Genomic DNA, 24,352 nt, shown 5'->3' with positions numbered 1-24,352 from the left:
ACATACAAAAAATAAAAAATATGGTAGAGAGTTGTGTTTGTGTAAGATTGAATAGTCTACTGCTTCCTCATTTTCTTCTTCTACAGATGCCTTCTTTTTGGGCAGTTGGAAGACAAGAAATCCCTAGCCTAATTATAGTAATAAAACAAGAACCTCTTAACTAATCTGAGTTTAGCAGAAATATAACAGATGTTTGGAAACTGCAACTTTGAAGCTGAGATCTCAAAAAGAAATCTATTCCTTTTTGACTGAATCCTTTTGTTAGCTTAAGTAATTTCTTTAAAAAATGTTACCCTTAGTTTTTTAAACTTAAACTATGATACTCTCCAAATCAGTGATAATTCCTAAAGAAACAATGACCCTCCTAATGGAAAGTATGGAACCGGCAACAGGAGTATTTGAAGTTAACTTACAGAGATTGTAAAAAAAGATTAGAAATATGAATACAGTTGAAATCCGTAAGGTATTGCAGTTCTCCTGGAACTTTATTGGTTAGTTCATTTTTTATGTTAATTATAAGAAATATGATAGGGTTATTGAACCTGATCCTGAAAAATCATTGAGATGCTCAAGTTTTCAAAAAAAAAAAAGTTCTTTATTGAGTACTTTTGGTATTGATTTAATGTTCACGACTTGTGAGTGTGATTTTTTTTTTACTTTACAACAAAAATCCTTCTAAGATTTATCTACAGAATCAACACAACTTTCTCAATTAGTCATCCTAAGTGAAATAACATCTAATTTAGAATCAAATGAATCACCTTTTGTTTTCAGAGATTGACTGGCAGCAAATATAGCCTTAGGGAAAAAACCCCAGTAGGTAATATATTTAGAAGAAAAATATTTTTCAGCTGATTGTATGACTTATGAATGTGTAGGAAACTATGATGTGAGCACAAGCTTCCTCATCATGTTTTTCAGCTCCTTTTATCATCACAGACTAATAGGTACGTACAGAATTTTTCTTTTGCACCTCCAACCCATATGCCTTTACTTAAGTGAGATAGAAAAAAAGGAGGAGGTGAAAGTGACCCCTTTTAAACCAAAAATTTGGGTATAAACGAGCCTGGGGTGAGAGAATTCAGGAAAGCATTATAAAAATGTCAGTTTTTCTAATGCCAAATTGTCAAAAAAATCATGAGGAAGGTCTCCCCTAAAGTCATGGTATTTAAAAAAAAAAAAAGTTGTGATTCTTTTTATTTGCCTTCTCCTTTCTGAGCCTTCAGTGTATACTTGGGGCAGGTTTTCAAACTTTTCTCCTCAGACATGAGGGCTAGAAACTTACTTTTTTAACAACAAAGCTGAGATTCCCACATAATCACTTGTCTCCTGGAGTTGGAGCTTCAAGAAAAAACATCAAACAGTGTCAGACTTGTGAAAAATGAGTGAGAGTTGGTAACAATGAAATGCCTCCAATGGGGCTTGGGGCATCACAAGAAATTAGTCAGCAGTACATAGAGGAATAGTAAATTAAGTATATCAAATAGGGCTAGTTGAAAATATTCCATCTAAACTGTGTTTTTATAGAAAATTAAGTTTTCAATTTAAACAAAATTTTTCACTAAAAGTATCTGCTCTCCATGGAACGTTTTGATTTTAGTATCAAACTAGCTAATGCTCAAAAACTGAAGTTTTCAATAGAGTTACCATTCGTCCGGATTCCCCCGGACATGTCCGGATTTTTGAACTAAAAATAGCATCCGGGGGGAATTTGTTAATGTCCGGACTTCCCTCCCCCCCCCATGCAGAGCACGCGCGGCTAACAGGGCAGCCGGATGGTGCCACTTACATGGGGCTCCGACAGCGAGAGAGAGTCCCTCCTCCACTTCCCCCTCCTCCCCTTGCAGCATAGCTCACTCACCCACTCCCTCCCTGCACTCGCCTCCGGCAGTCTGGAGCTCCTCCCCCACAGCTGCCCAGCGTGCCGGGAGAACGGCTCAGACTCAGCAAGCTCCCAGAGAGCCCTTAGGCGAACCGAAGGCCAACAACAAGGGAGCCAGGGGGTCGGAGAAGGGGCAGAGAGGTTCTGGAGGGGGCAGTCAAGAGACGGGGGGGGCTTTCTGGGAGGTGTGTGGATAAGGTTTTGGGCAGTCAGGGTACGGGTAGGGGGTAGGGTCCTGGGAGGCAGTTAGGGTGGGGGGGTGTCTTAGGAAGGGGCAGTTAGGGGATAAGGAACAGGGAGGCTTAGGTAGGGGGTGGGGTTCTGGAGGGCAATTAGGAGCAGGGGTCCCAGGAGGGGGCAGTCAGGGGACAAGGAGCGGGGGGGGGGGTTGGGAGTTCTGGGGGGGGGGCTGTCAGGGGGCAGGAGTGGGGAGAGGGATCGGAGCAGTCAGGGGACAGGGGGCAGAGGGGTTTAGATGGGTCGGGAGTTCTGGGGGGGGGCTGTCAGGGGGTGGGGAGTGGTTGGATGGGGCATGGGAGTCCCAGGGGTCTGTCTGGGGGTGGGGGTGTGGATAAGGGTTGGGGCAGTCAGGGTACAGGTAGGGGGTAGGGTCCTAGGTGGCCAGTTAGGATGGGGGGGAGGGTCTCAGGAGGGGGCAGTCAGGGAACAAGAGGTAGGGAGGCAGTTGTAGATAAGGTTGGTAAATTAGGGTGGAAGGCAATGATAGAGCCCCATTTGAGAAATAGTAAGGGTGAGTTAAGAAAGCCGGATATTATATTTATAAAAGGAGATACAGCAGTGGTGGTTGATGTTACAGTGCGATGGGAGGATAATGCCGGAAGTTTGGAACAAGCCCACAGTGAGAAGGTGGCTTATTATCTTGAGTTAGAGGAAGAAATTAAAAACTTAACGGGAGGTAAAAATATCCACTTCTTTGGTTTTGTGCTTGGGGCACGTGGCAAGTGGAGTGAAGGTAATAATGATTTGTTACAATTATTGGGAATGGACAGAAGTAAAAAATTTTAAGGAGAGTATATGTAGACTTGTTTTATATTCCACTATTGGTATGATGGCTATATTCAGTGACAGGTAAAGATCCCGGAGTTTCCATTCCGTGTATCTTGCCAAAACTAAATTTTAGCTATTTTGGTTTCCATGCTCTAAATTTTCAAATTTTTAATATTGTTTTGAACATTAACATATTTAGTGTTATTTAATATCTGTCCTTCAATAGAATGGTTTTAACTATATAATAAATACTTATTAATGGATGAAATTCCAATTTAAATTATTAGTTTTTTTTTTTTTTTAACTACTGGATGTGGATGCGGACTGGCCGCGTATAGTAACCAGGAAAGGGCAGGTAGTCACGCCTGTACATAAATAGGGGGTGAAGTCTTGGGGGGGCAGTTAGGGGCAGGGGTCCCAGGAGGGGGCAGTCAGGGGACAAGGAGCGGGGGGGAGGGTTGGGGGTTCTGATGGGGGCGGGAAGTGGGTGGGGTAGGGGCGGGGCTAGGACAGGGGCAGGGCTAGGGCAGGACAGGGGCGGGGCTCCTCCCATCCTCTTTTTTGCTTGCTGAAATATGGTAACCCTAGTTTTCAATTTATGTCCAAAATATGTTGATTCAGATATGCTGCCTCCTGGGAGTTGTAGTCCCCTCCCAAGTAGGGAGAATTTGATGCCTCATGAGAAATGTAGTCTGATCAGAGATCTAGCACTGAGAGGAGAATGGGAGCATGAGACACCAGAATTGCGTCAGAATTGCCTATGAGGCATAGTCATGGATTTTGGAATTGTAATATTTCAATTTTTGACTGAAAAGTCAAGCATTTTCCTATCAGCTCTAATATTTACATTCAGTGTATTTAGCTGTGCAGTACTGAACTAAGCCTTTGTCATCTAAAATATTGAAGAAAAGGCACTGTGGTATCACAGATTTAAAGACGAAACTGAGTCCAGAGTTTCCAGCACAGGAGATATTTTTACATGTTCCGTTTGATTTCTTTAATATACAGTAAAGAAGTAAATTAGCCCAGTGACTTTTTCATTGTAGAACATTGTTACCTTAATGGATCTTCGTTTTAGTGCTATGAGTCTGATACCAGCTGAGAAGATAAAGGATTGTCTGTCTGTCTGTATCGAAAGAAGGACAGGAAACACTTCATATGGATTTAATCAGGCCGCAACTTTATTATTAGATGTCTGGGATCACCTGGCAGATAAAAGTGTACAGTGCAGGCAAATCCATGTTATAATAATATAAAATATATGAAGATATACCTATCTCATAGAACTGGAAGGGACCCCAAAAGGTCATTGAGTCAGCTGAGCTATCCCATTCAAATAACTACCTGGGGCTTCCACCAGCCCCCTTTAATTTTCTGTCCAGGTCACCCAGCCAACCCAAGGCTGGGACCTTACTATCCCCCCAACCCTCTCCCATTGGAGGGTTAAGGTGTGCTATAAAAAGGGGGTGGGAGGTTGGTTCCCTGCCATACCAATCATAGGAGCCCCAACCTCTCCTTTAACCAGCACCTCATTTTTAAGGCCACTGGATGCTTTCCCTATAGACTGCCTGCACTGGACATGTGCCCCACAGTTACAAAATGAGTTGCAACATCATAGCCTATCACCCTTCCCTACTCACCATAATAAGCCCTCCCTGAAATCTGCTGTGGGCATAAGCTTTTGGTGTCCCCCCAACCTGAAGCAAATACTCATCAGCAACTACACACCACACAACAGAAACACTAACCCAGGAACCAATCCCTGCCACAAACCCCATTGCCAACTCTGTCTGCATATCTATTCAAGGGACACCATCATAGGACCTACCACATCAGCCACACCATCAGGGGCTCATTCATCTGCACATCTACCAATGTGATATGTGCCAGCAATTCCCCTCTTCATGTACATTGGCCAAACCGGACAGTCTCTATGCAAAAGAATAAATGGACACAAATCAGACATCAAGAATTGTAACATTCAAAAAACAGTAGGAGAGCATTTCAGTCTCCCTGGACACTCAATAACAGACTTAAGAGTGGCCCTTCTTCAACAAAAAAACTTCTAAAACAGACTTCAGTGAGAAATTGCAGAGCTGGAATTAATTTGCAAACCTGACACCTTCAAATTAGGCCTGAATAAAGACACGGAGTGGCTGGGTCACTACAAAAAGTAATTTTCCCTCTGTTGATATTCACCCCTTCTTGTCAACTGTTGGGAGTGGGCCACATCCACCCTGATTGAATTGGCCTCGTTAGCACTGACTCCCCATTCGGTAAGGCAACTCCCATCTTTTCATGTGCTGTATATTTATACCTGCCTACTGTATTTTTCACTCCGTGCATCTGATGAAGTGGGTTTTAGCTCACGGAAGCTTAAGCCCAAATAAATGTGTTAGTCTCTAAGGTGCCACAAGGACTCCTTGATTTTGCTAATACAGACTAACACAGTTACCCCTCTGAAACCTGTATAGGAAACAGTACTGAAAGATGTTTAAGGGTCTGACCTTGCAAACAATTAGACTTATGAGTAGTCCCATCAAAGTGACTATTCATGTGAGTAAAATTACACATTGCCAAAAATGCAGGCTCAGTACAACAATCCAACCATTCTCCTCCTCCCATCCAAAACTCTTTATATTTAGATTTTAAAAGATTTTTTCTTAAAATCCTATTTATGTAAAACACTTGCTAACTGAAGCTGAGGTGGGAAGTTTTATAAATGTTCTGTTGAGGGTTGAGCTTTGTTGTGGGCTGTCAGTGAGCAGAGCTGCTAAATTAAGTTGATTTGTTTTTGTAATATATATCAAAATCACTTAAAATGCTCGATAGGCACCTTTTGATGTATATTTTTATAAATCAAACAATAGTTTGTTTTTGTTTTACAATGCCTAAAATCTAGGCCTAATTTTACCTGAGATCCTACTTTTATGTGAAATATACTGAATTTCTCTAAACAGACTAGTCAATAGGTAAATTAGACATGGAAATATATGGTTTAGTATACCTTAATAACATGCTTTTGACACTTTGCATGTACTGAATATGTTGAGAAAAGATTATATTTAAGATCAGTTAAAAATGGGAAGAAGTACTCCTAGTGAAACAGAAAAAAAGTTTAACTGAATTTAGCATAGTGAGGAGGTTTCCCAATCACATGATGTTGTAGTAGTAGTGAAATGCAGGACAGAATATAGTGTGAAATTATATAGATTACTCAGTAAATTTGCTTAATACTATTATTTTTGGAGCAGAGAGATAATAGAAAAATGGTCCAAATTTCTTGTGCAATACTCATTCATATATACATAGATAGACAGATACACACACACACACACAGATAGATACACACACACACACACACACACACACACACACACTCTCTCTATGATTATCTGGACATTACAGTAAATTTCATTTCAGAACCATTCCAGTATGATGATAGGACTCCTTAAAAAACGGCAAACACAAAAGGGAAAAGGCACTGAATAAAGTGAAATTCAAAACTGCCTAAAACAAAGCTAAAAAGAAGAGTGGGAAGGTTTATAGACTGAAGTAGTAAACCAGAAAAAATGATTTTGTGCTAGTTTGATGTACAATAAAACAAAATAACACTAGCACATTGTGTGAAAAATGAACAGGGTAATGGTACCTCTGTGTAGTGGTGCTGGAAGTTGTCTTCATTTAAACACAGAGTTTGTCTTACCTTGATGGAGAACTTTGCCACTGCAAAGTTGATAGAGTGGACTTTAACTGAAATTTCTTTGTGAAGCAAAAGTCTCTTTTGGATATGCTTTCTATTTTAACCTCATTTATTGTTGCACCTTGATTATTTTATAGAGTGTTTCACACTATTTTGTCAAAAGCTCTATTATTCAGCTGAGTAAAATGTATTTTTGCCAAAGAAAAGCGGCAATATCTTTGCTAACAGTAGAACCGTATGTTTTTATCATTTGGCTTGGGAAAGAATAATTCCAATGGCTTTTGCTCTGTAGATCTCTATTGTGGTGACAGCTGCAGAATGATAGTCCAGACACAAAAACTGTGTTAGGGGAGTGGAGGAATGGAATAGATAAATACACAGAATCTTTTACTTCTTTACATTATGTATTAAAACTTGTAACCAGAATTCATAAACTGTTCCAGCTAGGATGAAAAATGTGAGAATTTGATAGGTTAGGCCAACATTGTTAGCTTAGCCCTTACATAGCCGTCAAAACACCAATCAGTCTGTGAGGAAGGGAAACCAGGACCCAAAAGCAAGAAACCAAAAGACTTGAATGCAACATGTATTCATTCCTTCTAATTTCCTGTCTCCCCCCCTTCTTCCCCCATATCTTTGAAACCACATTTCATAGTAATGTCCGCTGTTAAGTGGCCTTAGTAATTTAACTGGTAGTCTAAATGGTTATCTAGATCCTTGCAGTGTTGTGAGTTTTTTTTGTTTTTATTTATTTTATTTTATTTTATTTTATTTAGTTTGAAGATTTTTGGTTGGGTGTTTGTGTATGTGATGGAGCAGGGAGTGGGGAGTATTGACCTGGGAATGTTGCGTGGGAGTTGTATTGAGACAGTCTGCATTGGTGATGGGTTATCAGGGTGAGGATACCTGAGCATGTAACCTGAGCCCAGGAGGGGGGTTGGGGCCAGGTGACACCTTTTGCCTGGGAAACTGGACAAAGAGTGGGGGCGGTGGCTGGAGGAGATTGCTGGAAGGGTTTTAGTTTGGAGCTGGCTGGAAAACAGAGGGAACCCCAAAGCTGAGGGATGAGCTCCCTACCCCCCTGAGGACTTGATTGAGGGGTCCTGGCAGGGCCAGAGGATTCAGGGGGCCTGGGGCAAAGCAATTTCAGGGGCCCCTTCCATAAAAAAAAATTGCAATACTATAGAATACTATATTCTTGGGGGGCCCTGCGGGGCCTGGGGCAAATTGCCCCACTCGCCCGCCCGCCCCTCCCCCCCCCCCCCCCGGGCAGCCCTGGGTCCTGGTTGTACCTACAAACTCTGTTTGGGACTGTGTTCCTGTCGTCTAATAAATCTTCCATTTTACTGGCTGACTGAGACTCACTTTGAATTGCAGGAATTGGGGGTGCAGGGCCCTGACTCCCCCACACTCTGTGACAGTGTACCAGTGGCCCCAGAGAGGATTCAGGTTGTCCCATCACAGTTTACATGCTCAGGCCCCAATTTGGTGACAGCAATCTGGAAAATAATCCCTACTACTGGTGTAGTTATCTTCTTAAATCAACTAATTTTAGCAGCACCATTGTGAAGCACATTATTGTCTCCATTGTACAGAGTATTGAGAGTACTGAGAAACAATGATTAAATGGCCAGCTGAAGGCCTCACATAAAATCAGTAGTAGAGTCAGGATTGGAAGTGAGAATTTTCTTGTTCTCAGCCTACTGATTTAGTTCTAAAATTCTCATGGCTCTTTACCTTTTAATATAAAGTTACTCCATATGACTTTGAGTGCATGCTTTTGCAAGTGTACATGTAGAGTGTTTCACTGATGGATCATTTGAGTACAGTACAACACTTGTTATGTTTAACCTGCTACAAGTGGTCCTTTTCTCCTAGGCAAAAATGTTATATTATAGATACACACAGAAAAAGAGAGAGAGAGAGAGAGAGAGATGGTTCATATTTCTATAATACAAATCAATATAACATGCATTAAGCAAACATTTCAAAAAGAAAATAAATTTAAATGTATCCTATTTGTATTTCAACAGCTCACGGCCAGGAAGACCCCCCAAGCGCTCTCTGGGAGTTGCAATACAAGAAAATGCACGTCTTCTGCCCCATGGAGTCCCAGGCCTGTTATCACCAGGACTTATCTCCCCTACAGGTAATAAAATCCATCAGATGTTCAGCCTGGTCTCTTCATACTGCACAGCAGTTGAAATAAACTAATATTGATCCAAATGCCATGTCCTTCAGGGCTTTTCAAGCTTTACCAGAGGTTACATTATTGGATTTTTTGAGTATTCATGAAAACTGTGTTTTGTTGCTGCAGTGACTAAAATCTAATGGATTTGTAGTTTAGTTCTTTATTAATTGTAATTTCCTTACAGGAAATTCCATTAAACACATTATTTTATTATGAAAAAAACCCTCAGAGAAAATTAGCCATTGTCTTAAAGTGTGGGTTTCTTCCTTTCTGGTGCATGTGTCTTTTAGTTCTCATGGGATATAAACAGGGTGGCTAATATGTATGCTATAAAATGATTAGTGTAGGTTAGGAAGACATAAAACTGGTCACACTAACTATGGAAGACGTGGTTCTCAAAAGGATGAATAAAACCAAATGCAGATGGTCATGATGTTCTGTATTCGTACTTTTAATTTAGTGTCACAATGTAACTGTTGACTATAAATACACCTAAAATAGTCCATCATTAACAGTGTTTTGCTGCTATTCAGTAACTTAAGGCAATGTAAGTTAAAAGCAAAGAGATTTTAAACTTCAGTGAAGCTTCTTGTTACCATTGCCACCAACTGATGGTGTAATGTGCATATGTTTATTTGATAATAAGGTCAACAATCCACAACTTAATTAACATACAGTAAAATGTTCTACTTAAATATTCAACAGGTCTAGCAATCATAAGGGAGTGCCTAGAGCATGGTAACTTAGGCCTTGATCCTGCAACTTCTCGCACATGGGTGGACAGCGGTCCACCCACATACAAGAAGTTCCAGGATCAGGGCCTTAAATCTCCCTATGTCCCATTGTGCAGTAAGTGAGAAATTAATGAAGAATTTCAGTTCTCTTGACCCACTGGGTCGATAAAGCACCATCATGGAAGCAGGAGTGATCCTTCTTAAGCAATATTAATATTAATAATTGCTTCAAACGTACTCAAAGTTTGAAAGCATTTTGCTGTATTCAACCCCCACCCCAGTTCAGTTCGTCCCCGTTTCTTATGTAATAATAATAATAATAATGTGTCATTAATAATTCACTACTGTAGTGAAGTTCTGAAGACTGATTTTCATAAACACATTTTTTATTAGAATTTTTAAAACAGTATCTAGTGTTCCCAGACCAAGGGTTTTCATATAGTCTGTGTTTTATTTGTTCTCCACTGGTGATAAGAGGCAACCAGTGTTGATAAATTGTTGGCAAAAGTACACAGCGTAGCCCATTGCTTGACAGCGTGTTTGCAAATAGGGCCTAAAGCTATGCAAAAGGCATATTGGATTAAAGTGGTAATGTTTTAGGACCCCAGGGTGCATTGTGTGCATAGTAAAATAGTATTCAAGTGGCTCAGTGTGGTCCTGTGTCGGGGTTGATCATAATTTTTGTCCTGAGGGCCACATCTGGGTATGGAAATTGTATGGCGGGCCATGAATGCTCACGAAATTGGGGGTTGGGGTGGGGCAGGGGGTGAGGGCTCTGGATGGGGGTGTGGATTCTGAGGTGGGGCCAGGAAATTACGAGTTCAGGGTGCTGGAAGGGGCTCCGGGCTGGGGTAGAGGGTTGGGATACAGGAGGACGTGAGGGCTCCGGCTGGAGGTGTGGGCTTTGGGGTGGGGCCAGGAATGAGGGGTATGAGGTGTAGGAGGGGTCTGTGGGCTGGAGCAGAGGGGTTTGTAGCACTGGGGTGTGGGAGGGGGTACAGGCTCTGGGCTGGGGGTGCAAGTTCCAGGCTGGGGCCAGAATGAGGGGCTCAGGGTGCGGGAGGGGGCTCTGGGCTGGGGAGCAGGGGGAAAGGGCTCCAGCTGGTGGTGGGGCTGGGGATGAGGGATTTGGGGTGCAGAAGGGTGCTCTGGGCTGGGATCGAGAGGCTCACAGGGTGGAAGGGGGATCAGAGCTGGGGAAGAGGATTGGGCTGTGGGAGAGGGTCAGTGGTGCAGGCTTGCGGCAGTACTTACTTCAAGCAGCTTCCGGAAACAGCGGCATGTCCCCCCTCCGCCTCCTATGCATAAGGGCAGCCAGAGGGTTCTGTGTGCTGTCCCATCCGCAGGCACCGCCCCTGCAGCTTCCATTGTCCATAGTTCCCGGCCAATGGGAGCTGTGAAGCCAGCACTTGGGGCAGGGGAAGCGTGCAGAACCCACTGGCTGCCCCTATGTGTAGGTGCCAGAGTGGGGACATGCCACTGCTTCCGGAAGCCATGTGGAGCCACGGCATGTGCAGAGCAGGGCATGCCCCCGACCCTGCTCGACAGCGGGCGCTCAAGGGCCGGATTAAAAGGTCGGACGACCTGTAGTTTGCCCACTCCTGTCCTATATGCTACTGTGCCCACAGAAAGTAGCAAAACATGCTTTAAAATTAAAAATCGGAAAAATCAAATAAAAAAGGTTAAGCTTCAAACTACTAGACTGTCCCTTGGAAAAAGCTGAAGATGTTTAACCAAATACCAAAGTAAATTTTTAAAACTATTTCTGCTGACATATTGCTCAGAATGAAGAGGGATTGTGAGGGCTGATAAAAGTCCTTTGGAGACTCAAAATGAGAATCTGTATTGTCACAGCACTCCCCACATTCTTTGCACTACAGGAAAGTGCTATGAAACCAGACAATGGTACAGAAGGGCTCCAAGGGAAAGTTGGATCCATGAGAGTTTCTCCTTTAGCTAACGGAAGCTGAAACAGTGCAGCTGGATATTACTGAAGCTTTAATTACTTGAAGCAGCTGCATCTTATTTTCCACCCCCCCCCCCCCCAAAAAAAACCCACTTTCTGTCAAAGAAGGAAGAGATGTGGCAGTCTTTGAGGAAGGAAAGAAAGGTGCTACAAGAGCCCTTTCCACACTTGCTGAGGATCTCAGGTATGGACCTGGAATGGCTTCAGGACTCTGACAATTGCCGCCCCCCCCCCACTTTTTTTTTTTTAGCTAAACTAAAAACTTAAACAATTCATTTTACTGCTTCTCAAAGGAGGTGGGATGATTATAAGAATAGGGTGATGTGTAGTAAAGTTGAACCAGGGAGTGATCACAGAGGTATTAACCCATTGTCTCCTGGTCACAGGTCAGTTTGGGTACTTATGTTCTCATACTTACCATTATTTGTTGTTTAGTTTGGGCTATCCTTTCTGTAAGTAGTGATAGTCCTGGCCAGTATCCTACAGGAGTCCCCGCCCCAAAAAACAATGTCAGCTTTCTGCCACATGGGAAGTAGAAGCACTTTCTCCTGTTTGCTGGGTCAGCTAGCTGCACTTAACAGGCATCAGGAGGAGTGGAGAACAGCCCAGCCTGTGAGAGTGACTGGGGAGAGAGTGCAACAATTTGGCATAGCCTTGGGTAGGGTTACCATATCTAATAAATAAAAGAGGACCCTCCACGGGCCCTGGCCCCGCCCATTTCCCCCCACCCCTAACCCCGCCCCAACCCCGCCCCTTCCCCGCCCTAACTCCGCCCCCTCCTCCCTCCCACTCCCAGCCACGCGGAAAGGGCTGCCCGAGTGCTACCGGCTTCACGGTTTGCCGGGCAGCCCCCAGACCCTGTGCCCCGGCCGGCGCTTCCCCAGCGCAGCCCCCTTGCCTCCAGACTCTGCGCAACTGGAGCCCGGGAGGGGAAGTGCCCGGCCGGCAGCTGGGGTCCGGAGGCAAGGGGGCTGCCTGAAGCCCATAGCGCTCGGGCAGCTCGGCTCTTAAACAGAGCCGAAGAGTCAGGGGAGGAGCAGAGCCGCCATTTTCCCGGACATGTTCGGCTTTTTGGCAGTTCCCTCCGGACGGGGGTTTGACTGCCGAAAAGCTGGATGTATCCGGGAAAAAGAGGACGTATGGTAACCCTAGCCTTGGGAGAACCCACTCCTTCCATTGACTGGGAAATGGTGTGGGGAGGATTTTTTCCTTACATCTCGGTGTTTCTTCAGTCTTCTCTGTCTCTATTCATGCAATGCAGTTTTCCTCTCTAGGTCTCCTTTTCTGGGCCTCCTCAGGCCTACATGTCCACTGAACTCTCTCCCCTTAAAGAACCCAGCCTCTGATCTTGTCACATCTTGGTGGAGCAAGCACATAAAGATGGTTATGTAAATCTGCCTTCATGCTTCAAATGGGAAATTTCAAACTCATTATGTTTGCGTAGCTTTGAAATTTTCTACAGTCAGTTTGTCTCTCTCCAACATATCATCCTGGTTGGTAACTGCTCACTCAAACTCAGCATGGCAAAAACTGAATTCCTCATCAACAATGACATGATTCATACCTTCCTTTTGTTCACGTTAGTCCCATCCCTCTTTTAGTGATCTATCAATTCACAACAGTTCACCTTCAGCCATTCTGCTGGGTGCATGAATGGGTCCCAAGGAGCTGCTTCTATGAGTTGGGGAGTAAACTGATCAGTCTGGAGAGTCACAGTCAGCAACTTTCTCAAGACTTGAGTCAGCCATCTCATTTCGCCTCTTGTCATACATGCTGCTATTTTCATCACCCATTTGGCTTGTAGGAGCTCAGGTACACATCGTCGTTTTCATGCAATAAACAAGCAGTTAAATTAGGCATACTGTACTTCCCAGCTTTGACTTTTTAGCTGCAAGTGCTTGGGTAGAAAACTCAATACCTTGTTTAACTTCTTGTTGATTTATTAAAAGTTTAACTGTAAATAGAATAGTTTCATTTTATAAATATATTAGTAGATAATGAATACCAACTAGCACCTTGGAGTATTAAATCAATAAAGTAGGTGCTATCGGAATACTGTACGTTTAAGTGTTGCCTTGCTTCCAATTACTATATTAAACTGTAGCTTCTTATTGTTTCTGAAGGCATAGGAAAAAATATCAAGAATAATTTGTTTCTGGTCTTTCCAGCAATTTAATTTAGGTTCTATATGTTAGAGAACTAAATGTGAGGTTTGCCAACACAATCAGTGCCCACCTGCCTTTTATTAATCACAGTTTCTCTCCCCATTTCCAACCATACGTGGTCCCAAAGCTGCTTCCAAGCTGCAGTTGAGCAGCCGTCTTTGGCCTAGCAGAGAAGCTGCAAGACTTGCTGTGAAGGCCTGCAGAGCTGAGGGGTGAGGAGGAATGAGAGCATGCTTATTGAGAGATGCAGCCAAGACAGAGTAGGGCCTGTTGCCAAAAGAAAGGGCTCTGCTTCATGGAGGTCAACAGCAATGTGTGGCATTGGCTCAAATGTTTGAAATTCAGATAAACTTAGAAAATTCTGGTGTTTATTCAAACTAGAAAAATATACAAGCCACCAGATCTTTAGAAGCTCCTCTGTTCTTATTGTGAAGCTGAGCAAATTGGATTCTTAGAGGAAGTAGCTTGTAAGCACACCCTCCTGGTCAATTTACAGTACCTGTTGACTCATTTCACCACCTAAAGTAGCTGGATATAGGGCTACCATGTCTGATGGCTGCTGTCAAAAAAATGAGACATGTGAATCCTCTATGTCCCATTTAAACTGGCCTTGGAGCAAAGGAAGCAAATGATTATATGGATTAGTGAACTGTCCCCATCAACATAGTAGACTGAACATTTTGGTATGTTTACATCTCACTTCTGCAGATCACTTACGTTGTTTCCCAATATCCCTTTTTGGTAATCATTGATGTTCTTTTTTAAGCTCTCTTTCTAATAGGAAGCATATGGACAACTTTGTCATTATTGGCATTACCTGGTTTGACTGAGTTATTATTATCTTTAAAAAAATCAAAGACATGCACACTGCTTCAAGATGACTGCCACACTTCTCTGCCTATGGGGAATGCTAACAGTTATAAACTGTTCTTGGTGACAGTTCTGTAGTGAATTACTTTGATATATATGGCTAATAAATTAATATGATTCAGTTAATGAGAAATACAAGTGTTGCCAAACTCCACTAGTCTAGCTTTTAATGCTGCTCCACATTTGCAGATCTAGCTTCCCCCTGTGGTGAGAGGATCACTGCTACCTACGCACTGTCATTGTGATAAATGGCATATCCCACAGTGCCCTGCATTCCATCTGGTGTGTCCCCAAAATGATGAGAAATATTTTATACCAATGACATGCTTACAAGCTAAATCTTAAATAATTGTACAAAGAACTATTTTTTCAAATAATAAAAATTCATATACTTCTTTAGCAACTCTTCATTTTTACTACCATAGCTAATGATTGTTGCCCTGAGACAGGAAAACACATGTAAATAACGTAGGAAAGTGAGCTACTGTACTATACAACTGACAGATAAGTTACACTGTCACTATTTTATTTAATTGTGAAATAATTGGTGTTGGATGCACATGTGATCATTAAAACATCTATTTAATTTGATTTTAAAATCAAATTCCATATATACAGAATTCTTAAATACCCCAGTATTTGATGCCAAAATCACAGATCAAAATGCTGATTCCTACAGCTTTCCGTGAAGGGTAAATATTCTGAAATGAATGGGAGTGTTGAGTGTATGAAGAATGCTGGATGAGACCAGTTTTTTTTAACTAGTCATTAATCCTTAAAGTGCAACTCCTTACAAGAGCAGTGATATCTTGAAAAAACATACCCAGTAACCCAGAGCCTCCCTTTCTATTTTGTTTTATCTATCTTTAAGGGCCACATTTTCAGTGTCCACCTCTGTTTTACAGGGACATTTTTAGGAGAGTCATATTGCATCTATAAATAAGAGTCTGAGCTTCAGCCTCCCCGAAAATATATTTTTGATAACTTAATTAAACATGGTCTCAGCTACTAATTATGATCAGAGAGGTGTGAAACTTGATAGCTTCATTTCACAGGGGTTTGTGCAAAGCTGTTTTTGGTTTTGATGCTCCTGAGTTTATATGTCCTTTGAGATCTCAAAATGAAGCTCAGCCAAAATAGCCAATTTTGCTCAGGTTTGAGGTGAGAACAGGCAGAAAAACTGGGTGCACTTAATATTCAGTCCACATCTGGTCTCAACTTGGCCAGATTACTAATGTCAGTGAACTGTTTGGGAAACTTGGCCCCTGTTTCAAGATGGTAACAAAATTCTTAATCAGGGAAGTTTCATCTGTTTTGGGGGTTTGTTATTAAAATTTCTTACAGTTCTTTTTATTATGCTACGGCTAGGTGCTTTGTAGAGTAGCTGTAGTCTGGGTGGGTCAAAAATTTAGGGAAAGGCTCAAAAGTTTCCTCACATGCATAAGTAGATAAATTAATAACAAGTCAAGTTTTTTAATAATTCATAATCTTTATTTTTCTTCATGGTTTTCCAAACCTCGTTTAGCAGATTGATAATAAATTTGTTTCCTGTTAATGGCTTTGTCCTTCTCCATTTAGCAGATATTGATTCTCTCCCCCAGGCTCATGCTTTGCTTCTTATGGGGAAACTAGTGTGGCTTGGCAATGTTTCTTTTCTACATAACTCATTACTCAGAATTATCATGAATAGAGGTAAGGTTAACAATGATGTCTGTAGAGCTCCGAAAGAAGGCTTGTTAATTTGAGCTCCCACTGTTGTTTGGATGGTTCCTTCAGCAGCAACAAAATAATATTGTGACTGAAGAGTGGCTGTTGGGTTTTATTTTTCTTGGCAACAGTAAGTTGAACAAAAATACTTGGATTCTGAAAGAGAATCTAGAATCTCCATCCAATAAATGTAGCTTTAAAGCACAGTACATATTCTGGCATTTAAATGGCTTGACAGTGTTCCTTTAAGAATCTCAAACCGTTTTGTGGGTGTTAGCTTAAATCTTAGTTCTAGGAGTTATACTAGCTTTGATTAAATGTCTGAATTAATTGAAATTAAGTTGGCATTGAGGCATTTTCCACTGACATTAATAGGGATCAGCTTATTGACTCAGCTGGTTTTGAGGCTCATCAAAATGCACTCTAGTATGATAATCCTCTTGTAGTCAAATCGAGCAACTTCAGATTCTGGAGATGCTACCTTTTGCCAAGATCATGCCTAATCCTGATTCTCCATTGTTTGGGAATAGGGCAGTATGTGTGCTAAAACGGTACTTTGAAAATGATGGGGTATAATATTACAGAAAAGGAGCATAAATCCTTTGTCACCCCACTAGGGTCTGCACTCTGGGACAAATTTATTCAGTTGGTTTTAGTGGTGTTTCGCAAAGGACACATAGGCCCATTGTCTCTTGAGTCATTTTAATTCTCATTTTCGGTGATTTGACTAGTAATTGTCTGTAATAAAGTGGAAACCAAAATTTAATTTAATAGAGTCCATTTAAATAAACACAATTGTAAACTTTTCATTGCAGGGTTGACAGTTACTGTTACCATATCTCACAGAGATAATGGAGTTGCAGGAAAACATTGATCTATGGAGCAAAAGAATATAGTCAACTATCTATTTGCAGTGTCTTAATCCAACCTATTTGCTCAAATAATATGCTTTTTAATGTCAGCTCCATATCTAAATTAGATTTGAGTTGTGAGATTTCTCATAGGAAAGTCTTCTAAGGCTCTATTTTGGTGTAGCAATACTGTTGCAAATTGTCCAGAAAATTCATATAGGGAACAAAACAAAGCTCAGCAAATGGTACCATAAACACACACCATATTTAAATGCAGGAGCTTTCTTAATGGTATTTCATCCTCTGTGATTAATTCCTCTTGATGGTATACAGTAGCTGCATAACGTTATTAATTTAGTACCAGGAGAGCTCTGTAGTCTGTAGTAAAGTTAAGTATGCAACTAGTCCTGCGGACTTGAATGGGACTACTCATGCACTTAAAGTTAAGCATATGCTTAAGTACTTTGATAGTTGATGACCTAGGTTCTTTTCAGAGGAATAGAAAACAACTCTTGTAGTGAAAAGTCTAAGTGCTAATGTCTACAGTGGAAATTGCTTGACTGATAGCCATACTCCCTTTACATTGTACTACCAGTAAAAGTAATGGCCATACTTATTTGCTTTTGACACAAATAAAGTAAGCAGTCACTTACTTTAAAAATTACAGAATCCAAATTAGATAAATATTTGCTTTATGTTGTAATGTTTAGTATTATGTTTTCTATAATTTGCTGCTGCGCTGACAGGCTGTGAATAAGATGTGGGACTACGCTCCATAAAAATACAATAAATTAACTTAAAACTACTCTGCTAGAAAAATAATAGTCTATATGTTTAGGAATTCTGTGGGGGTGCTTTCTTGGCATCCAAGAATATTTGGTCTTGATGAAGCTTAACTCCCAGTATCAATATTATGTGTTATCTTCTCATTTTAACCTGAAGTATATCCATGGGATTAGAGTTGGCAAATGTTGTGTGAGAAGAACTTAATTTTCTGACAGTATTTTTGACAGCCTATGGATACCAACAGTCATTTGCCCTCACCCTTAACTGTGAAAAGATTTGATAATGTTTTGCAAAAAGTGGTTATTAATGGAAATATGTGATTTTTTTTATTCAGAGTTGTGAGCTACATAAATTAGTTTTCCAGAAAGCATTTTTCCCTACATTTTTTTGAGAAATTATATTTGCTGATCTTATCACATCATTTACTAATGCATCAAGTCAGAGATTCTTAAAATTTGGGTAAACAATGGTTAAGTGAAAATGGCTTTTATTCAGTGTATCGTTGTAGCAAATTTTGTATATATATTTTTTTACACATCTGTCTGTGACACATCTATTTCCTAGTCCTTCTCTCTGGTCACACTTTATTAGTTGGTCTGTTTTGAACTGTTAGTGCCTAACTGTATGTCTAGTGTATGTGTCTGCTTGCCAATTAAATGCCACTCTGCTGTACTGCAATCTTATTTCAATTTGGAGTATTAGTTGTAGAAAAGTTTGCATCTTGGTACACAAGGCTCAGAAAAGTTACCTTCCCAGTGTTAAGTACAGTCAACTCAGCTTACTTCAGTACTATACAGTATAAATAATCATGAAACCACACTGCTAATGGATTTGTTTTGGGTCCAAATTGTGAGAGCTAAAGGCGTGAACTGCAGGCTCTTCATTTATGAAAAAATAAAAGAGAAATACCAAATGAAAGTAAAAAATAATTAAAATACACCAGAGCTTGAGAGACGAGCACTAAAAGTGATTTTGTTGTAACTTGCAAGCAGAGCTTTTAACAATAATACTTTGCGCTTAAAAAGAAGCTAGACAAAAAAACTCCCACGGAAGTTCATTTTCCACAAAGTCCTTCATTTCACACGTCACAAGTATGCAAATTGTGAAGAAGGGACTTTGTCCAGATTTCCTTAAATGTGCATCTCAGAACTTTTAATGTCTCATTTATGCTTGTTTATTACTTCAGTATTTTAGGATTGGCATTTGTGTTGGAATTGTCAATAAAGTTGCATGTTTGATGAAAGGGTGGGAATGGTTGGATTCAGATACAGGAATTGCTGCTGCAGGTAACCAGAGAGAGAGTCAGTCCAGCAAAATTCACAGTTGTGAGCCAGACTGTGCTATGAAGTCACAGCTCTGTGTACGGAGTAAGACAGAGCTGCACTGGAGCTCCTGGGGAGTGTGCTCACACTGTGCCTATCCCTTAGAAGAGCAGCATGTTGAGGAAGACCAGCTTTGCTGAACGAAGCAGAAAAGCATGGCCCTACTTTCTCCCTCCTCCTTTTGGAGAAACTGCATGTGCAGAATCAGTATCCTTGAGCAGATCTTATGCTGTAGGAAATGCATGGGCTGCAGTCGTCACCCCCCTGCATGGAAGTTTGCAAGCGGTATGTGGGGGAGCACATTCTGTGTGCCCTCCTTCCAACCCCTCCCATTTCACTGAGCACCTGGGCAGATGCTCTATTTACATAAGAATGGCCATACTAGGTCAGACCAAAAGTCCATCTAATCCAGTATCCTGTCTTCCAACAGTGGCCAATGCTAAGTGCTCCAGAGGGAATGAATAGAACAGGTAATCATCCACCCCGTCGCCCATTCCCAGCTTCTGGCAAACAGAGGCTAGGGACAACATCCCTTTCCATCCTGGCTAATAGCCAACGATGGACCTATCCTCCGTGAACTTATCTAGTTCTTTTTTGAACCCTGTTATAGTCTTGGCCTTCACAACATTCTCTGGCAAGGGGTTCCACAGGTTGACTGTGCGTTGTGTGAAAAAATACTTCCTTTTGTTTGTTTTAAATCTGCTGCCTATTAATTTCATTTGGTAACTCCTAGTTCTTGTGTTATGAGAAGTAAATAGCAGTTCCTTATTTACTTTATCCATCTAGACTCATGCATTTAGGACAAAAACCTTATACCTTCATAGAGACTCTAATATTTTTGCTTCCTGTTATGCTTACTACAAATTTGAATTCCATTTTTGATCTAAATTAACTGAAATGTGTTGGTGTCTGATGAGTCATCTTAAATAACTTGATGAGGCATATTAAGTTCAGAGTGGAAATGTGTCCATACTGCAAAATAACTTCTCCTTATTAATTGGAGTTCCAAGATGAGAGGCTAGTGTCTGAATGGGAATAGATACTAAACTACCCTTTCACTCTTGGAGATGGTCCTCTCCAGTTAAGACTGAGGCATGTTTGTGGGGTTATATAGGACAGCTTGCACTATTGCCGTCATGTTGTACCTGTTCTAAGACTAACTGCAGAACTTCAGTCTCATAGGCTATCAGGCTAGACTCTTTAGCCAGCACTGATTTCATCCCAAAAATATTTCGCAAAGAAAAAAAATTCCCCAAAGTACAAGCCTCATTTAACGATGGGCAGAATATTTAAACCTTGACTCCAAAAAGGAAAGTACAGTATATAATACATGCTTAAAATGTAAATGATAGGCATATTTAGTAGCAAAACAAAGCCTTTATTAAAATATAGTGATCTACAAAGGTTTTTAATATAATCAAATGAATTACAGTAATGCAAGTCTGAGAAATGATCTGGAAAAGGTAGAGTACACTCCCATAAAAGCAAGCTATGATAACCTTTCTGTAATTCTTTAACATGTTGAAAGAGTATTTCTACACTGACTTATTAAATTAGGCAAGGTCACCTTTTCATTTTATTAACAGATTAGGTTTGCTAGATCGTGGACTTTGATTCTGAAAATGTGGATGAATCATGCAGTAACATATGTCAAGAAGAAAATAGGCTGAAACAATGCTAAATCAATTTTAATACAGCTTAAACTTTTTGTTTTTAGCATTAGTTGCTTGTAAATTATGGTAAATTGCTTAATTACTGACACTGTAATTTGTCTGTTGATTAGATATGCTTTTCAAATAATAAAAACCATACTTAATATTTTTATAAAGGAAGGAAAGCTTTTCAGAAGTAATGAGAAATCCTCTGCATTTGAAATACAGTATCATAGAATCATAGAAGAGTAGGGTTGGAAAAGACCTCAGGAGGTCATTTAGTCCAACCCCCTGCTCAGAGCAGGACTTACTGCAACTAAATCATCGTGCCAGGGCTTTGTCAAACTGAGCCTTAAAAACCTCTAAGGATGGAGATTCCACTACCTTCTTAGTTAACCCATTCCAGTGCTTCACCACCCTCCTAGTGAAATAGTTTTTCCTAATATCCAATCTAAACATCCCCTACTGCAACCTGAGACCATTGCTTCTTGTTCTGTCACCTGCCACCACTGAGCACATCCTAGCTCCATACTCTTTGGAATCCCCCTTCAGATACTTGAAGGCTGCTATCAAATCCCCCCTCACTCTTCTCTTCTGTAGGCTAAATAAGCCCAGTTCCCACAGCCTCTCCTCGTATGTCATGTGCCCCAACCCCCTAATCATTTCTGTTGCCCTCCGCTGGACTCTCTCCAATTTGTCCACATCCTTTAGGTAGTGGGGGCCCCAAAACTGGATGCAGTACTCCAGATGTGGCCTCACCAGTGCTGAATAGAGGGGAATAATCACTTCCTTCGATCTGCTGGCAATGCTCCTACTAATGCAGCCCAACATGCCATTAGCTTTCTTGGCAACAAGGGCACACTGTTGACTCATATCCAGCTTCTTGTCCACTGTAATTCCCAGGTCTTTTTCTGCTGAACTGCCGTTTAGCCAGTCGGTCCCCAGCCTGTAGCAGTGCATGGGATTCTTCCGTCCTAAGTGCAGGACTCTGCACTTGTGCTTGTTGAACCTCATCAGATTACTTTTGGCCCAATCCTCCAATTTGTCTAGGTCACTCTGGACCCAGTTCCTACCCGCCAGCTTATCTACCTCTCCCCCCAGCTTAGTGTCATCTGCGAATTTGCTGAGGGTGCAATCCCTCCCCTCATCCAGATCATTAATGAAGATGTTGGACAAAACCAACCCCAGGACAGACCCTTGGGGCACTCTGCTTGATACCAGCTGCCAACTAGATATCAAGCCATTGATCGCTACCCGTTGAGCCCGACAACCTAGCCAGCTTTCTATCTCCCTTATAGTCCATTAATTCAATCCATACTTTTTTAACTTTCTGGCAAAAATACTGTGGGAGACCATATGAAAAGCTTTTCTAAAGTCAAGGTATATCATGTCCACCGCTTTCCCCATATTCACAGAGCTAGTTATCTCATCATAGAAGGCAATCAGGTTGGCCAGGCATTACTTGCCTTTGGTGAATCCATGTTGACTGTTCCTGATCACCTTCCTCTCCTCCAAGTACTTCCAAATGGATTCCTTGAGGACCTGCTCCATGATTTTTCCAGGGACTCAGGTGAGGCTCACTGGTCTGTAGTTCCCTGGATTCTCCTCCTTCCCTTTTAAAAAGCTGGCACTATATTTGCCTTTTTCCAATCATCCGGGACTTCCCCTGATTGCCACGAATTTTCAAAGATAATGGCCATTGGCTCTGCAATCACATCAGCCAGCTCCCTCAGCATTGCATCCGGCCCCATGGACCTGTGCATGTCCAGTTTTTCTAAATAGTCCTTAACCCTGTTCTTTCACCACTGGGGACTGCTCACCTCCTCCCCATATTGTGCCTCCCGGTGAAGCAATCTGGGAAATGACCTTGTCTGTGAAGACTGAGGCAAAAAAGCATTGAGTACTTCAGCTTTTTCCACATCATCTGTCACTAGGTTGCCTCCCCCATTTAGTAAGGGTCGCACACTTTTCCTGACCACCTTCTTGTTGCTAACATACCTGTAGAAATCCTTCTTGTTACCCTTCACATCCCTTGCCAGCTGCAACTCCAATTGTGCTTTGGCCTTCCTGATTACACGCCTGCATGCTCAAGCAATATTTTTATACTCCTCCCTAGTCATCTGTCCAAGTTTCCACTTCTTGTAAGCTTCCTTTTTATGTTTAAGCTCACCAAAGATTTCTCTGTTAAGCCAAGCCGGTTGCCTACCATATTTGCTATTCTTTCTGCACATCGGGATGGTTTGTTCCTGTGCCCTCAATAAGGCTTCTTTAAAATACAGCCAGCTCTCCTGAACTCCTTTTTCCCTCATAGTAGGGGATCCTGTCCATCAGTTCCCTGAGGGAGTCAAAGTCTGGTTTTCTGAAGTCCAGGGTCCGTATTCTGCTGCTCTCCTTTCTTCCTTTTGTCAGGATCCTGAAGTCAATCATCTCATGGTCACTGCTGCCTGGGTTGCCAACCACTGCTACTTCCCCTACCAATTCTTCCCTGTTTTTGAGCAGCAGATGAAGAGGAGCACGGCCCCTGGTTGGTTCCTCCAGCACTTGCACCAGGAAGTTGTCCCCAACGCTCTCCAGAAACTTCCTCGATTGTCTGTGCACTGCTATATTGCTCTCCCAGCAGATGTCAGGCTGATTGAAGTCCCCCATGAGAACCAGGGCCTGTGATCTGGAAACTTCTGTTAATTGTCTGAAGAAAGCCTCGTCTAAGTCATCCTCCTGGTCTGGTGGTCTATTGCAGACCCCCACCACGACATCACCCTTGTTGCTCTCGCCTCTAAACTTAACCCAAAGATTCTCAACAGGCTTTTCTCCAGTTTCATACTGGAGCTCTGAGCAATCATACTGCTCTCTTACATACACTGCAACTCCTCCACCTTTTCTCCCCCGCCTGTCCTTCCTGAACAATTTATACCTATCCATGACAGTGCTCCAGTCATGTGAGTATACAATCAGAGCTTTGAAAGGAGAGCTACAAACAATAGTCAATTTTGTTGAAGTTCTATGGCTTGTGCTATACTGGAGCTCCGAACAGATGATCATAGTGGTCCCATCTGGCTTTAGAATCTGAGTCTCTGAATACTGTCACTGATTCCCAAATGGTGGGTAACTGAAGGAGTAAATCTGAATGGATTATTTTCATATTACGTATATGATCTCAAATGAAAGTACACTAATATACAGAAACAGCTAAATCCCACTGTCATTGACAGCTCAATAGTTCTGCACACATATGCAGAAAACACTCTTCTTGCTACTCACTGCACACATTCGGTGCTCAACAGAGTGCAATTGACTTGGCCCCAGCAATCACAGAGCAGGTGACTTGATTACACTGAAATCAGGCAGAAAATGTCCTCTTCTGGCCACTCAAGTGAATCAGTCAAATTATCGAGTGGCAAAACTAATTCTACGCCTTGGGCCATCAGAGCTGCCACTTCCTATAAGTCAAGCCTTCACTTAGTGTGAAATTGTTTTTATTTTATTCTCTTTTATTTATTATGCTTATTTCAGCTAAT

The 24,352-nt window shown here is 41.6% G+C and overlaps 1 protein-coding gene across 14 annotated transcripts in view; it reads left to right on the top strand.

Moving 5' to 3' along the window:
* Window positions 1–24,352, top strand: part of DACH2 (dachshund family transcription factor 2) — a 493,803-nt gene that overhangs the window by 265,342 nt on the left and 204,109 nt on the right. For all 14 annotated transcript variants that reach the window (XM_065557228.1, XM_042853319.2, XM_065557230.1 and 11 more), the window contains one exon: window positions 8,627–8,742. In XM_065557228.1, the coding sequence (XP_065413300.1) occupies window positions 8,627–8,742 (116 nt within the window). The remainder of the gene's footprint in view (window positions 1–8,626; window positions 8,743–24,352) is intronic.

This window comes from Chrysemys picta, chromosome 9 (genome assembly GCF_011386835.1).
Source record: "Chrysemys picta bellii isolate R12L10 chromosome 9, ASM1138683v2, whole genome shotgun sequence".
NCBI lineage: Eukaryota > Metazoa > Chordata > Testudines > Emydidae > Chrysemys > Chrysemys picta.
The sequence above is the reverse complement of the archived record's forward strand: the minus strand, read 5'-3'. Positions and strand labels throughout refer to the sequence as shown.